The following is a 16952-nucleotide window of genomic DNA, read 5'->3' as shown; positions in this document are numbered from 1 at the left end:
ATAATTTCATTTCTCATAATTTGCTCATTAAAACTGATAATTCATTGTAAGTATTCTATCTTCCTAACAATATTTATGGCCAAACACTTACATATTGAAGTATATGTTATTATAAACAAAGAGCTTCCTTTTATTTCTCCATCTTATTAAGTTAGATCATTATATTAAATTTGGGAAAATATGTGTAGAAAGGTTTTATTATCTATACTAATAAAGATATTATTATTTTACAAAGAAATAATGTGTCTGCAAGATGAAAATGTTAGGCTAATTACCTCAGCTTCTGAATCCTTCAGTTTTTGAACTTTTTCTTTGACCTTCATCTCAAACACCTGCTCCATCTCCATCTCCATCTTCTTCATCTTAGCTACATGCTCCCTTCTTTCTTCTTCCATTTGTGCAAGAGGGCTCCTGTTGTGAACATTAAGGATAAACATCAGAAGTCAAAATACTAATTCAATACAAAACTCTGAAACAGTGATGAAAACAATATGCTGAATTCCACTACTAAATTCTGACTTTTGAAAGTAAGTTTTAAAATAATTGTTCAAATTATTCTAACACCATCTTAAATGACATAGAACACAGATTTGAAGTTTTATATATAAATGCATTAAAAATTCTTTAGAAGCTTTACAATTTACAAATACTTATAATCTAGAATTTCCTTCCATAAAGTTTTATATTTAAACCTGGATCTCTAACAAATAATTACTATGAAAATAGATATAAAAAACAGACTGTTGGGGTGCCTGGGTGGCTCAGTGGATTAAAGCCTCTGCTTTCGGCTCAGGTCGTGATCCCAGGGTCCTGGGATCTAGCCCCGCATCAGGCTCTCTGCTCAGCAGGAAGCCTGCTTCACTTCCTCTCTCTCTGCCTGCCTGTGATCTCTGTCAAATAAATAAATAAAATCTTCAAAAAAAAAAAAAAAAAAAAAACTATTAGCAGAATGTTTCTCCTAACCTAGTGTGTATCAAATCTAGAGATGACATAAAATAAACTTTAGAAGGAAAATGGAAAGGAACCATTTCCAAATTATACTCACAAAATGGAAAATGAGAAGAAAATCATTTAATTTTGCACTTTAAACAAAATTTTAATATAAAAATCTTAATATGAAAAAAGGAACCAAGCTAATGAAGTTAATACATGTAGACTATTTTTAGCTCTATAAATTTCTAAGTGTTATAATCTCTTTTGTAACAACTACTGACATCACAATTATAAGTTAATTAACACTAATTCAAACTTATTTTTATTTATTTTATTTTTTCAGTGTTCCAAGATTCATTATCAAACTTATTTTAGTAACTGAATTATCATGTTGGAAATACTACCTACCAATCAATCCCTAGAAAGTTTTTCATTTAGGTATGCAGAATTTCCAGGCCATTTACGGTAATTTCACTGCTCATGAAATCATTCCACCTAACTCAATATTTCATTGTCCTTTTTGTTTTATTTAAAAAGATATTTGGTGATAAAACACATACACAGATGATATATAGAGAGAGAATCAGAAGCAAGTAAATATGCTGATAATATTTCTGAGATGCCAGAAAACAGACATAAACATAGTTAAATGAAGTATTTCACTCTACTGACATTAAAGTTCACAGGCTCAAATCCTCTGCAAAATTTTGTTTCGGTTTTTTTTATTTTATTTTATTTTATTATTTATTTGATAGAGAGAGGACACAGCAAGAGAGGGAACAAAGCCGGGGGAGTGGGAGAGGGAGAAGCAGGCTTCCCACTTAGTAGGGAGCCCAATGTGGTGGGGCTCCATCCCAGGACCTGGGGATCATGACCTCAGCGAAGGCAGACACTTACAACAGAGCCACCCAGTGCCCTGAAATCTCTGTACAATTTCGATCAAAATTTTCATGTTGAAAAATATTCCAAACGAGTTTTATCTTAAGGCTAGTATACTTAAAGAGACAAAAGTGAATGCCAAAGTATCAGTAATTCACTATAGTCCCACGGAAGAAAGAACCTGTGCTTCCCTGAGGATCTTTGAAAACTATTCAACACCTAAGACAACTTAAAAGAGACATGCCCTCTTCTGACTTTGTTGATAAACATATTCATTTTGCCTTCACATCAACAGGCTTTGACCACTGATGGGACCACTGAATTGCACATTTTAAATTGGTGAATTTTATCTCAGTAAAGCACTTTAAGAAATTAAATCATGGCTTACAAACGAAAACAAAATCAAGCCTTGGATTTCACCTATAACTTCTAAGGTTAGTCACTTTAATCCTGAGGTGACATACTTTGATTATGGTAGACTTCTCTCCTAATGAGGCTGAGTATTCTTTTTTTTCTTTATTGTAGCTAAGTATTTTTACAGCACGCTTCTTCTGTATCAAGGAGGAGGACTAGAGAGCCAGATGGGATATATTAAATAAGAGCAACAGGACAGAACATTGGCTACTGATTTTTCTTAGCAAAAAGGGAGGACAAAGACATTAAGTACTACTGTGATCAAGATCTGTTTTTGCAATTAGTGTAAATTTGAATAAAATGTTAACTAAAGGATATTTCTTCACCAAAAGTCAACTTACAAACCTGCAGTATATTTTAACAATTAAGCAATTAATCAGAGGTTCTGAAAATGAAACTAAACCAAATATTAACTTAAAACAAAAATCTGCATTCAAAAAGTGAGGTCAACTAAAATAAACTTTTAAATATAAACATCATTATTTCATTAAAAGTTAGGGGCTTTCCTCATAACATAATTCTCATCTTTATGGCAGATGTTTTTAATATAGGGGCTTCCGATCTCTTTGGCAGAACTCTGAATGAATCCCCTAAAATGACATACCAAATCTGTGTGTCCATGCAAGCATTTTTCTGGTGAGAAGGTCCAAAGCTTTTGTTAGACTTTGAAAGAGTCTTTTATAAACCTTACTTCTCCCACCCCTCAAAACATTTTAAACTCTAGAAAAGAAATAATCTAATAACTATTTTTTCAGTTGACAGTGTTAATTGAGTATGTATGTTTAAGCAAGAGAGATTATCCAATAATATTGTTGCAATTTGAAAACATAGCTCGAAACTGTAAATATATTAAAGAGAATTTCAGAGTGATCTTAAAATTTTATATTCTTACTTACTTACTTACTTATAATTCTTACTTACTTACTTACTTATAAAATGTTTATTTAATTTTATCCTTGGAAGGAGGAGGCAATCATTTAAATATAAAGAATTTATCATATAATTTGCACATGAAAAGGGCACCAACTAACCAAAAGTAAACACTGTCATCTTGATTTTTATTTAAAGAACTCCAAGAAAATAGAAGACTCCAGACAATAGGCTATGTTTTGAAATTTGCTTTTAAATTCAAAATTTAAATATTAAAAATCTCTACATCATAAACCTGCGTAAGTCTTTGGGAAACAAAGACTTACATGCCTTCAACTGTGTCATATCTAAGAGAACAAAAAAGACTTAGAACACTTACAGTAAACCACACTAAAAGCAATAATTAAAGGCAAATTCAGAGATTTTACAATTGAGTAATTAAGGTCTGTGCCCTAAAAAATTGTTTATGGCAAAATTTATTTATTTATTTATTTATTAAAGATTTTATTTATTCATCTGACAGACAGAGATCACAAGTAGGCAGAGAGGCAGGCAGAGAGAGGGGAGGAAGCAGGCTCCCTGCTGAGCAGAGAGCCCGATGAGGGTCTCGATCCCAGGACCCTGGGATCATGACCTAAGCCGAAGGCAGAGGCTTTAACCCACTGGGTATGGCAAAATTTATTAAAGCTAATTAATTTCTTTCCCAAAATTCTATTAGTAATTACTATACCAAATCATTATGAAAATAAAATGCTGTGCAATTATCTTGACAGCCTGCTCAGATTTCTAGACCTATTTAAATATGTGTACTTTCAAAAAAAGTTTTGCAGAATTTCATATTGAGATACTTTAAGTTGTTCAGCCTTGTCAAACTATTTGACTCCTGACCAAATGAAATGATATTCCAGTGTTTAAAAAAGATAGTCATATATATATATATATGTTTAAAATGGATTTTTTGAAGCCTCTCACCAGTAAACATCTTTCAAATCCCTTAAAGGGATTAAATTAAATTTTTAAATTAACCCCTCATTTCTAGTCATCTTTATTAAAGTGTTATTTAAAAAACTGTAATACAAATTTACGCTTACAATGTAGAAAACACAAAGAAGGGTCATTTTTTTCATCACATTAAACTTTTTTTTCCAAGTAAAACTTTTTACTAGACGGCTGCAAAAAGCATTTAATTATATTATAGCCTAACTGCTTTTTAATGGAAACTTCTTTACACACATAGATAGGCTAAAGCTTATATACTTAAATTTCTCTGAGAAATTTCTGCCAAATTTCTGCCAAAAATTCTGCCAAAGAAATGAAAAGGCCTGGTAAAAGAATAAAAAGAAACAAAAAGGTGTAACATAACCTGCATATCTCGCTAAATCCACAAAGATTTAACGTAACTCCTTCTAGGGATCACTTTAAAGGGTTATAGTTCCTGAAAGCCACCAGATGACTCACCCTTTCATGTGACAAATAGCAAAATCACAATAAGGACCACACACGGCTGACCTAGTAAGGTTCTAACAGCGGTTGTATTATACAACCCACATTCTGAGTATAACAGAAGACAACCACATTTCACTTAGATTATGTGTGGTCTTTCCTGAAGAACACATTAAACAAACACATTCACATACTTTTTCTCCAATGGTTAGTAAGGCCACTATGTACACAGACATGTAGCAACTTTCATACAAAAATTTTCAAAGGAATTTCACTTAGATTTCAAAGAGCAATAAAAATTTCTGAAATTTTGGGAAAAAATACCAACACTTCATTTTGCCAAGTGAAAGCATTAGAGCCAAACATAAAACAATACTCATTATATTTTCATGAAAGGACACTTTAACAAACAGTAAAAGATACAATTGAATAAATATAATTTTTTGAAAAAACTTCGGAAAATTTCAGAAAATTGTCTTTATTTCTCTTTCAATGAAAACTGTATTGTACCAAAAGAGTGCAGAGAATCAGCTTTTGGAAACCTGTATTTTCAGTCATTTCTAGGAATCTGTTATCCACAAAAGTTTCCCCAAGCTTACAAATGGAGAAAACTATACAAAACAGAAAAATAACATATGCGAAAGAGGTAACAGGGTATGCCCAACTTGGAACAAGACACCAACTGTCATAACTGGTGCCAATGATAGACAACAGTTCATAAAAGAGTCGCCAATCAAATGTGATTTTAAGTAAAAAATACAAAAGAAGACCAAGGAAGGAAGAACTTGAAGAAGCAAGTTTATCAATACCAATACTAAATAAATAAATGAATAATAGTAAGTTAACCTTCCCCTTATTGGAGGGTCACCTTCCTTTAAGAGATCTACCATCTGGATATTGCTAATTCTTCTTCCTTTTCCTTTACAACCCCTTGTTGAATCTTCTTTGACCTGGAACTTCACCTCCCTTTCTTTACTTCCAATTGCCTACGACCCTCCATACTCTCTAGTCAGGGATACACAAGATACAAGATACACACTCCCTGAAGATTTAACAAGTATTTAAATTGGTGACTTGATATTTTCTTTGCCAGATACAGACAATACCTGAATAGCTGCTAGAAAAATGCCATCTTCCAGATTTGGCCTTGAGGCAAATTAGTATTTGATGAGATAAGCTCAGCTACTTTCCAGATTTTTACCAAATCTGCTCCTTGGTTTCTTTCCAGCTTTACTGAGATATAACTGATATATAATACTGTATAAATTTAAGATGTACAATGTGATGTCTAAATCTTGTTTTAGCATCCTTCCACAATAAAATCATTCTAGGACCACTAACCTAACAGAAAGGTACATTTTCAGATATACAAACCAAATATCTTTACCCACTATTCAGTTTATTCTACAGTCCATCCAAAACTGCCTTAAAAAAATTAAATGTGTAACAAGTTACATGGGAGAAATAAATGACAAGAATAAAAAAAAAAAAAAAAAAAAAAATTAAATGTAAGATTCATTAATGGAGTGACTGGGTGGCTCAGCTGGTTAAGTGTCTGCCTTCAGCTCAGGCCATGATCTCAGAGTGCTGGGATCAACTCCTGCAATCAGGCTCCCTGCTCTGCGGGGAGTCTGCTTCTCCCTTTTCCCCTGCCATTCGTTCTCTCAATCTCTCTAATAAATAAATAAAATCTTAAAAAAAAAAAAAGATTCATTGACCTAGTTTACTACCTAGTGCTTAATTATGATTAACACTTTGTAGAGTATAAACAGCCATACAAAGATTAATAAAACTAAATTTTTAAAGGATTTGTATATGTATAAATATTAGATGAGGGCAATTTAAAAAACAGGTCCACTAGCAATCAGTAGATAAATGACCTTATGATCAATTTTATTTCTTCCTCAAATTGCCTGCAGATGCTATTTAGAGACCACACAAAGTGATAAAATGACCACCTTTCTTTTTTTAAGGACCAGAGATTGTCTAAGTCAGTGGTCTTCAAACTGAGGTCTCTATTTATACCAAGTATTCCAAGAGTTACTTAAGCCTGTGCAATTTTAAGAGACTCAATTTCCAGATCCTCAACTTCCATACAAAGTCTTTCCTAAAGTGATCTGCCTGAAAATTTCCAAGTTACAGAAAGCCCATTTCTCACTTTACAGAAGGAAGACCTACTCCCTCCTAACCAGCCCTTATCTGAGATGCACTGTGCCAGGTGTATCTGAAGGTGTGAAAACCTCCAGGTGACAGGAGAGCAGTCTCCTTCAGTGATTAATCAAAGTACTATAATATAATCCCACAGTGTGTCTGTATCTCCCAATATTAAACATGCTTCTATTAAGGGCTACCTGTGATATTAGAAATGCAGTATTTGGGTCCATGCAGGGATGTTCTGAGCTCCCTTTTTTGCTGTTGAATTGTTGAAATATTAACCAAATAAGTTTTTAAAACAGCAGTAACATATTCGTAAAAGTAAGCATTTTGCAAAGCATACACTGACGAATCACCTGTATCAAAACCATACAGGGTGCTTATTAAAAATGCAAGCTCTCAGGTCCATCCCACATTTACTAAATCAGAATCTCTTGCAGATCATTGAAACCAGAAAACTTAGGAATTGATCGGTAAAGTTCCTCAAATATAAGCATGTTAATAACATATGGAGAAATTCAAAGTTAAGTAACAGTATGAGAAGAAATCTAATTCAAAGAGTCTATGACTCCAATATCATTAGAAAAATATAGAAGGAAATAAACATAGAATTAGATCTAAGATCAGTTTTAAAAGAGAACTGTTTGTGACTGCCAGTCACTCTTAATGCTTTGTTTGCTTTCTTCTGGAATCTGAGCCATTGTGGAGACATAACTGAAAAAGAAAAAAGGAACACTCTTCTTTTCCATTATAAGGAATGCTGATCACTATAAAACACGGTACTATACTGCTACTTTACAAAACTTGCCCTCTTCATTATTTGTACAGACGATCCTTCAGGATTATCCTCTAATAGTAGATAACATCTGGCTACAAACGTACACACATTGTTAAAATGGTCTGCATAACACTTATGATCTTTAACAGTCCCTAATAAAGGAAAAATGGAGCACAGGTACTGTTACCAAGAATTATACAGGCCTACTCACAGCCCTCCTCACACATCTCATTTTCCTACCCCACCATAAACCACCATAGCTTGATATATATACTAGCTTAGGAGGGTAAAGCTACACACTTGCCAGTCACTCTTAAGTCACACTTAACAACCAAGAGAAGAAATCTAAACTCAAGCTAATTTACTCCCTAGAAATACAGAATAGGAATGGAAAAGGTAACCAAGATTACAGTCACCTAAATATTGCCTTTGTTTGGTCCTGTCCCTTGTTTCTATACAATGTTACTGAAAACTCTGCTACTAAAATGGTTTATTCAAAACAGACATAATAAAAGGTAAAAGCTCTGTATTTAGTCCCCTTAAAGAGAGTATAGAATGTTCATCTTAAAAGTAAAATGGGTTAAGAGGTCTAGGTTGTAACCGTTCTCTTCCCTTAAAAAAAAAAAAAAAGTGTACTTGCACCCCTACATTTATACCAGCATTATCTACAACAGCCAAGATATTGAAGCAGCCCAAGTGTCCATCCATAGATGGACATCCATGTCCACTGTAATACATACAAATGAATGGATAAAAAATATATTTAGGGGTATATTATTCAGTCATAAAAGAATGGAATTTTGCCATTTGCAACAGTAGAGATGGAGCTAGAGGATATAATGCTAAGCAAAGTCAGTCAGTCAGAGAAAGACAAATACCTCATGATGTCACTCATATGCAGAACTTAAGAAACAAAACAAATGAGCAAAGGGAAAAAGACAATAAAAGAGAGATTGAGAGAGATAAACCAAGCAACAAACTCTAAACTACAGAGAACAAACTGATGGTTTACCAGAGGAGAGGTGAGTGGGGGGTTGGGTGAAATAGGTGATGGGGATTAAGGAGTGCACTTTTCATGATAACACCGGGTGATGCATGCGATTGTTGAATCACTGTATTGGACATCTGACATGAATATAACACTGTATGTTAACTAATTGGAAATAAAATAAAAACTTTAAAAATGTATTTGCAAAAGGAGCCATTTGATTTCTAATTGGGGATCTATTAAATGTGTGGTGTACAAACATGATGGCAAATGACCAGAAGAGAATTCATGGCTCTTTCACCTAAGGAACAAGGTAATAAAACACTTCCTGTGACAAACAGTAAAATATAAAACTGCCAAAACAAAGCTTAACAATAATAAATTTCAGCTATTGTGCATAAAGAGTATTGTCCCAATTTCCTATTGAGTAGCCAAGAAGAATTTGATGAAGATGAAACAATATGATTACTACACAAATGATACCTTTTCTGGAGGACATAATGTATACTTACTTGGTAAGCTGCCCTTTATTCTTGTTATTATCAACTCCATTATAAGTCACAGCTGCCAGTTTTCTGCTCCGGTAGTTCTCATAGTGGACATTATTAGTGACATCTTTCAAGTCCTGCATGTGTGTTCTGTCATAAATAAATAACATTGAACAGTTTGCTTCTATGAAAAAAGCTTTAATTCAAAACTTTATCAAAACAAAACTTCTAGACTTAAAACAAGCAAAAGACTATTCTTAAGGAAGAGAATTCCTGTCTTCATTTACGCTCAAGTCGGAGCAAGATACAACACGCTAAACTTGAAACCAATGGATAGTCAGGTTCCAAATGAGATTTTAAGAGTTCTAAATCTTCTCAAAGCAGTTACTAAAGGATGGAATTTCCTCAGAAAAGTATTTATAGTATATAGTATATATTTTATTTTACTAGAGAAAGGAGATTAGCTCTTGCCGAAACTCTTAAAACCTATAAGAAACTGGTTGTCTTTATTATTAGTTGAGTTTTTAACTAAGGTAACACATAGGAACACTTTAGATTACATAACAAGTTGAATTCAAACTGAGGAAAATAATTTAAAATAAATCTGTTTCTTTAAACTGTTCAGTGAAATGAATTTTACTCATGTATTTCTATCATATATAAAATCAACACATATATGAAATAAATAACATGAAACATGAGACAATTTCCTCATTCCCTGAAGATTCTAGAAGCTAAAGACACTCTGAGCTGCTCTATAATATCCTTTACCAAATCAGGGAAAGGACACACCTGGAGGGGCAGTACTCTGTATTGTCTGATTCTCCCTTTTCTCCTACCATCCATGCCTGCCTCCACCATCCTCCACCTCCCTTACAGAAAACAAACAAAAAAGTGTACTGTTTCTTTTTGTTTGCTTGTTTGTTTGCTTGTTTGTTTTAAAGTAGGCTTCACGCTCAATGTGGAGCCCAGCACAGGGCTTGAACTCATGACCCTGAGATTAAGACCTGAGCTGAGATGGAGTCAGACAGACACTTACCCGACTGAGCCACCCAGGCGCCCTGAAGTGTGCTGGTGTTTTTACTCTCTCTGATATCCAGAAAACATTTACTATTACTTTCCCTTTGTGAACAGAATGTGATTTTCAATTACTCTAATTTATCTCCTATTAATAGACAATTTCAAGCAGTTCTCTGATAGTTGACTCATCCGATGGAGTACTTTAAGTCTGGGGTTTCCAACAAGTCTCATGTTCATTTATGCTCTGTTCCTTGATGAATTTATCTTCTCCATGGCCACTATTTCTTTCCACTTCAGTCAAGTCAGGCAGCTCCTTATTCCTAGCATATCCACCTGGCTGAGACTGAATAGCTCATGCTAATTTGTCACTGACTCTTCAAACTTAAGAGTGCCATTACTTTGAAAGCTCTCTTTCCAGCCTTGAAATCAAGTCACTCTAATCCGTGACAATTTTCTCCTTGGTTGTCAGCCATTTTTTGGGTTAGGGTCATAAAACCTCTTAAGTTTTACTGTAAGCTCCCTTTTATAAGAAGCATTTTTGCCATCACTTCTTGTATTCTTGATACAGATAGCACATAATAGGCCCTTAAGGGGCACCGGGGTGGTTCAGTTGGTTAAGCATCTACCATTATCAGCTCAAGTCGTGATCCCAGGATCCTGGGATTGAGCCCCTCATCAGGCTCTCTGCTCAGTATGCTTCTCCCTCTCCCATTGCCTGATGCTCTGCCTACTTATGCCCTGTCAAATAAATAAATTTAAAAAAGAAAAAATCTTAAAAAAAAAAAATAGGTCCTTAACCAGTAATGAAGTATTAAAGCTGAGGTAAGATAAATATTTGATTTTCTGGAATAAATTACTGTTACCACCTTCTCTAAGTAGAGAATAAAAAACAATAACTGTATAAGTATAAATTAAGTATTTTGTAATTTTACATATAGATTACCTCAACAATGAATCACTGAAAAATCACTAAAGGACCTGAGGTAGAGCATTTAATAGCTGAAATATAAGATGCATGAAATAAAAATAAGGTGGTCTTACTCATTGTTTAAGCAACTTTTGTTAATGCCATCTAACATTTCAGACAATGAAAGATTTTTTTCCTTTCACTAAAATACCCTTTATAATTACCTACTTCTAATTTTTTTTGCTCTATTTCCACTTATTTAACATGCTTCACTTTATTTTTTTAAGATTTGACTAAGTCCTCCACTCTTTTTTTTTTTAAGCTTTTATTTATTTATTTGACAGAGATCACAAGTAGGCAGAGAGAGGGGGAAGCAGGCTCCCTGCCAAGCAGAGAGCCCAATGCAGGGCTCAATCCCAGGACCCTGAGATCATAACCTGAGCCGAAGGAAGAGGCCTAACCCACTGACCCATCCAGGCACCCCTCAGTCCTCCATTCTTAAAATCAGTAATTACCAATAGTTTTCTCCAGTTTCAGGAACTTATTTGTCTTTTCCACGTCCCCCTGCTGATATCATAGCCCTCTCTCTTCTCTCCTTTTGTTTTCTTTCTCTATTTGATTTCTACACTGTCCATCACCACACCTTGAAAATATCTGTATCAAGTTTTCTTCATTTCCATGGTCTTCTTTGGTTTGTCGACAACAGCTGGTTCTCTTAATGAGCAAAATGACACTTCTTTGAACTTGGGTCTTTCACAGAAGCAACCACTATTCCTAACTGTAATCTGCAAGATTTCAATTACTTAGAATTTATAGACATCTGGAATACTGGTGTTGCTATTTCCTTCCTTTCAGGATTTATTAAATATGTACTAGGTGCTTTTAAAGACATGAGCTACATTAAATATCTATCTTTCTTACCTCGACTCCAAACTTACAAGAAAAAGTGATAAAATATTCTTAACCTTTTCATTTCCTTTTAAGGCTTTATTTATTTATCTGTGAGAGAGTGAGAGACAGAAAGTGGGAGACAGGGAAAAGGGAGAGGGAGCCCTCCCCTGAAAACAGAGCCCAATGTGGGGCTAACTCCCAAGATCCTGGGATCATGACCTGAGCCAAAGGCAGATGCCCAACTGAGACACCTAGGTGCCCCAAGCTTTTCCTTTTCAGATTATAAGACTCTTCAAGAATGCTTTACACACTTAAATGTAAGAACTATAAATGAAAACTTGTGAGAAGAAGCAAAGTAAAACCACCTAGCGTAAGTGAACATTTATGCTTTAGGAAAGAAAAACAAATGTGCTGCAGCAAATTGAACAAATAAATTTCTTATTAAGTAAAATCATCTAAACATCTACCTTAAGGAGTTGAAAGCAAAGTCTTCATCCTACTCATTAATAAAAATATTAAACAGAACCACTCCCAATCTCACAATCATCACTGAATGACTGTATTTATCCTAATCTATGTTGACATCTTTTCTATGAATCCTTTATGACTCAATCCATGAAATATACCACTTACTCTGAATTCTTTTAATACATCTAAGTATTCATTTCATAGCACATATCTGTTTTCTATTATGTAACTTCAGAATTTTTTGTATTTTCATACATGCACAACTGTCTTGCAGCTTTCCTATGCTTAATCTTCCGCAAGAATGGTCCATTTGCTCGGTACTCCTTTTATACTAGTGAGTCCTACTCACAAGCTGCTAGGCTATGCACCTTCAAATGTTCAAAGTCTCGCTTCTGGCTCAGTAACTAGCCTTCCCTTCTACAGTATTTTAGCTATGCAGGCAATTATTGGTTGCAGCATATTTAAAAAATACGCAAGACAAAGTTATAGAATACCACTGTATCAAGCACTGGGCAAGCTGCACGGGGGATTTAAAATTGAGGAAAAGAACAGTATGAGAGAGAATGCACTGACAAGTAATATTCATAAAACATCCCCTACATATATATTGTTGTATGCAATTATGAGTTCTTTTGAAGTCACATCTTAAGAATGGAAGAGAAAGGGAACAGTTCATAATAGAAAATGAAATGCTATATTCTCAAAGCTGAGACAGATGACCTCCCTTTCGTCTGCATCCGTTCTCTCACTGTGTGAGGCCTGGCAACCCCAACTGCTGAATCAAGCCTATCATCTACTTCCTACCAAAAATACCTGGTTATAAGCTTCTTTAAGAAAGACTGATAACAGGGCAATCTCTTTGATTTCACAATTTACTCTGATATTTAGTATACCTCTTGAGGTAGCAGTTTGACTCACTTAAATTCACCCCCTCACTTGTAAGAATAACCTTACTGTTCCATAACTTCCAAATATCATCAATAGGCATGTTAATACTTCCACACAGATAAAGATACTCCTGTGTATTGGGAAACTGGAGGCTGAAGGGAATATGTGGTGGAGGCCTGGAGAAGCAAGCAAGATGGGGGTGGAGGGAAGTGGGGAAAGGGCTATGAGGTGGCAAGAGAAAGGAATTTATCTCAACATGAAAACACTAAAGTTCATTTTGATGCCCTTTCTGTTTCTTGCCCACTAATGTCTCTGGTTTCCTCTTTGCTGTTTCTTTTTTAATTCAAGTCCCAGTCCTCTAATCAGGATTAGCTTAATGTCCTAGTCTCACATCTCACAAGCTTTCCTTCTCTTTCATCAGCTGCACAAGGTACAATTTAGGAGTAATGTTTTTTCACCTAGGAGGAAGATCAGTTTTGGTCACTGTGTTCCAATAACAAAATTGCCCCTCTTGCCAGCTCCGAGGCTGTGTACCTTTTAACATTCAAAGTCTAGCTTTTGACTCAAAACCTAGCCTTCCCTTCCACAGTTTTCCTAAATTTTTCACATGAAAGAGCAAAAGCTTCTTCCTTTCCTTATCTTTTACTATTAACAATAAACAGACCCATTTTCCCATACATCTCTAGCAATAACACACCTTATTTTGTATTTTTGCTGACAACTTTAAAACCTTTGCAAAATAATTCAAGTTATCTCCAAGCAATGTTTACTTAGTGTTAGAATGAAGGTATCAATTTCAAGTAGCTATATTTATAGAAGTCAAAAAGTAAATCTAATTCTAACTTTATTTTCAGAAAGAAAAACACTTGTTTTCATCATTGCTCAAACTTACCTTATCAACATATTTCTTAGAATTGTAAAATCACAATGTTCACCATTTTCAACTATATAAAAAAACAAAACACATACATTAGTTCTACTAAGCCAAGTCTTTTCAAAGGAAATTTCTCAGAATATTGTAGGAGTAACAATGAGAGAATATGCAAAATTTCATTAACTTTTCATTAGATCAAAACTTTTCATTATAGTTTAAACACTATAACATAGTACTTAATTGAAGGGCATGCCAAACAAGGATACTATAATATTATTTATTGTAGTGTAATCCTCAATGATAAAATATACAAACCTAATAAATGAGCTCATCAGAAACAATCTTGAAATTCTGAAAGGGGAGACTGTATATTCACTTGTAAGAGAATGTATTTATTCCACAATAAAATATATCTTTTTAAAGATTTTTTTATTTGACAGAGACGACAAGAGAGGGAGTGAGCATAAGCAGGGGGAGCAGCAGAGGGAGAGGGAGAAGGCGGCTCTCCACTAAGCAGGGAGCCCAGTGTGGGGCTCGTTCCCAGGACCTGGGATCATGACCTGTGCCAAAGGCAGACGTTTAACCACTGAGCCACCCAGGTGCTCCATAAAATGTATTTTAAAAGCTTGGTGGGCGCCTGAGTGGCTCAGTGGGTTAAAGCCTCTGCCTTCAGCTCAGGTCATGATCTCAGGGTCCTGGGATCAAGCCCCACATTGGGCTCTCTGCTCAGCGGGGAGCCTGCTTTCTCCTCTCTCTCTCTCTGCCTGCCTCTCTGCCTACTTGTGATCTCTGTCTGTCAAATAAACAAAGAAAATCTTAAATTAATCAATTAATTAATTAATTAAAGCTTAGTGTTATGGTGAGGGAGAATCACTTTAGAAAAGCCTCCTTAAGGTGGCCAAAATAAAGCCATGAGTCAAGAACTTTAAGGTTCTTTATTTTTAAAAAATGGATCACTGGTATGAACATTCTGGTGGGGGTAGGGTGGGGCTACTAAAACTAAACAAACAAAGCAATTCCATCGGCCCCTATTTTCAAGGAATATAGAAATTCTAAAGGCTCAGCTCAGCAACTGAAGGTTACCAGAGGATGACAGAGAGCTGGGAATGAGTACAGTCACTCACTGATAGGGAAAACTGCTGATAAGGAATATAACTTGGAACAATCTGCTAAAAATTACAGAATTTTTCAAACTAATAACAACAAGTAGATAAAACAATTATGACTCAATCTTGGTTCCAAGTTACTGTACCACATAAGATTAAATATTAGGTCACACCAATATAATAAACACAAATTTGGGGAAAAGTGTCTATTGCCAAGAAGATTTCTAAGGTTTGGTACTATGAACTAAGATTTTACTGGTATTTAAAATGCCTTAAAAATTAGTAGAGTATCTCTTAACACTGAATTTTTTTTACTATAAAGATGTGATACCAAGAAAAGATGACTTTTATCCCAAAGAAAGGATATCATGAATGTTGTGACTTGGTTTAAAATGAAAGTTGTTCTCATTCTTTAGGGTCCCAGACCCATCTGAGACTCAGATAAAAATGACAGTCCTTTTCTCCAAAAATTATTTTCAATTTCAGAAGATTTATTAGATCCCTTGGCAGCAACCTTTGGGCCCCAGGTAAAGAGTTTCTGCATTGTAAGTATGTTTTCAAACAAGAAAACACGAGTATATTTAATGATGGGACAGAGCATACTGACAAGTGACTTGGAAAGTATTACAATTGGGATTTAACACATACTTACTTGCCTGACTTAGTAGAACACAAACTGTGAGAAACTGGAATGTACTTATGCGCATATGAGGCTAAATGAAAAGGAATTCAGAACTATCTGGAAATCCAGAATATATCAATGTGAAATACAAACTTTTGATCACTTTTGTGAGATCTTACAGAAAGCCATTCACTGAAGAAAACCTTACCTTCAGCAACACCCCAAGGATACTGCCTTCCTCTGACCCTTTTGCCATTAACTTCAATGATAGTATTACTACCTACCACAGCGAGAGGTAAACGGTCCTATAAAACAAAGTTCAAATATATCTCTGTAGTCCTCACAAATTCAAGAATAAAGAAGTTAACATGACTCAACACATTACCAAAAAAAAATTACCCTGACAGTTTTTGTATTTACTTTTATAGGCCATTCACAATTACTATTTATTATTAAAATTGTCATCACATGGTATTCTCATCAATGTAAACAATGAATAAAATTGTATTTTCTTTGAAATTTTAAGAATACTAAGGCATATGCACTCACTCCATTTATCAAAGTAGCTATTTAAAAAATCATCTCCAAAAGAAACTGTCCCATATTGAAAAGTTAGAAAGGGTAAAAAACACATTGGCAGTTAGAGGGAAAACATGAGGCTTGTGACTAGCCTGCCTATCTGATCACAAACCAACCCTAACAGTCCTGGAAGCAGGGATTATATGTACTACAACTTTATCTATGGAACTCTAGCTCTGGAGGAGTGGATTTGTGTACATCCAGACTAACTCAGAGTACGATCTTTCAAAATTCTTGTAGCTTCCAGAAATATTTAAGAATATATAAAATATGTAACTATTTTATAAAACTATAGAAATTCTTCATTGGTCAGATATATGTATTTCATTATTCCAAGATAATTATTTGCTTAGATAATGCCATTAATTAACACATCATTTTTAGGTTCAAAGTACTTAGGAATGACTATAAATTAAAAAACGGAAAATTATGTTGGTACTAGTTTTGGCTTTTTTTGATACACAGACAAAAGAAAACATATTTTTGTCTGGCTCTTAAAGATTGTGCATAGTAGTACTTAGGAACAAATCCTCTCCCTTCTCATTACCCATTTTTTTAAAGAGGAAAATTACATAATTATAAAACCAGTTAACTGAAAATCAAAGACAGAGATTATAAAACAGAGATTATGCTATTCATCTCTCTATTCC

The 16952-nt window shown here is 34.5% G+C and overlaps 1 protein-coding gene across 5 annotated transcripts in view; it reads right to left on the bottom strand.

Moving 5' to 3' along the window:
- SEPTIN7 (septin 7) overlaps positions 1 to 16952 on the bottom strand; it is a 111306-nt gene that overhangs the window by 8366 nt on the left and 85988 nt on the right. For all 5 annotated transcript variants that reach the window (XM_047695240.1, XM_047695238.1, XM_047695237.1 and 2 more), the window contains exons 9-12: positions 15932 to 16028; positions 14014 to 14065; positions 8972 to 9097; positions 276 to 411 (exon numbers count right to left, since the gene is read on the bottom strand). In XM_047695240.1, coding sequence (XP_047551196.1) covers positions 276 to 411; positions 8972 to 9097; positions 14014 to 14065; positions 15932 to 16028 — 411 coding nt within the window. The remainder of the gene's footprint in view (positions 1 to 275; positions 412 to 8971; positions 9098 to 14013; positions 14066 to 15931; positions 16029 to 16952) is intronic.

Source organism: Lutra lutra, chromosome 11 (assembly GCF_902655055.1).
Source record: "Lutra lutra chromosome 11, mLutLut1.2, whole genome shotgun sequence".
Taxonomy (NCBI): Eukaryota; Metazoa; Chordata; class Mammalia; order Carnivora; family Mustelidae; genus Lutra; species Lutra lutra.
This window is presented reverse-complemented; position numbering and strand designations above follow the sequence as displayed.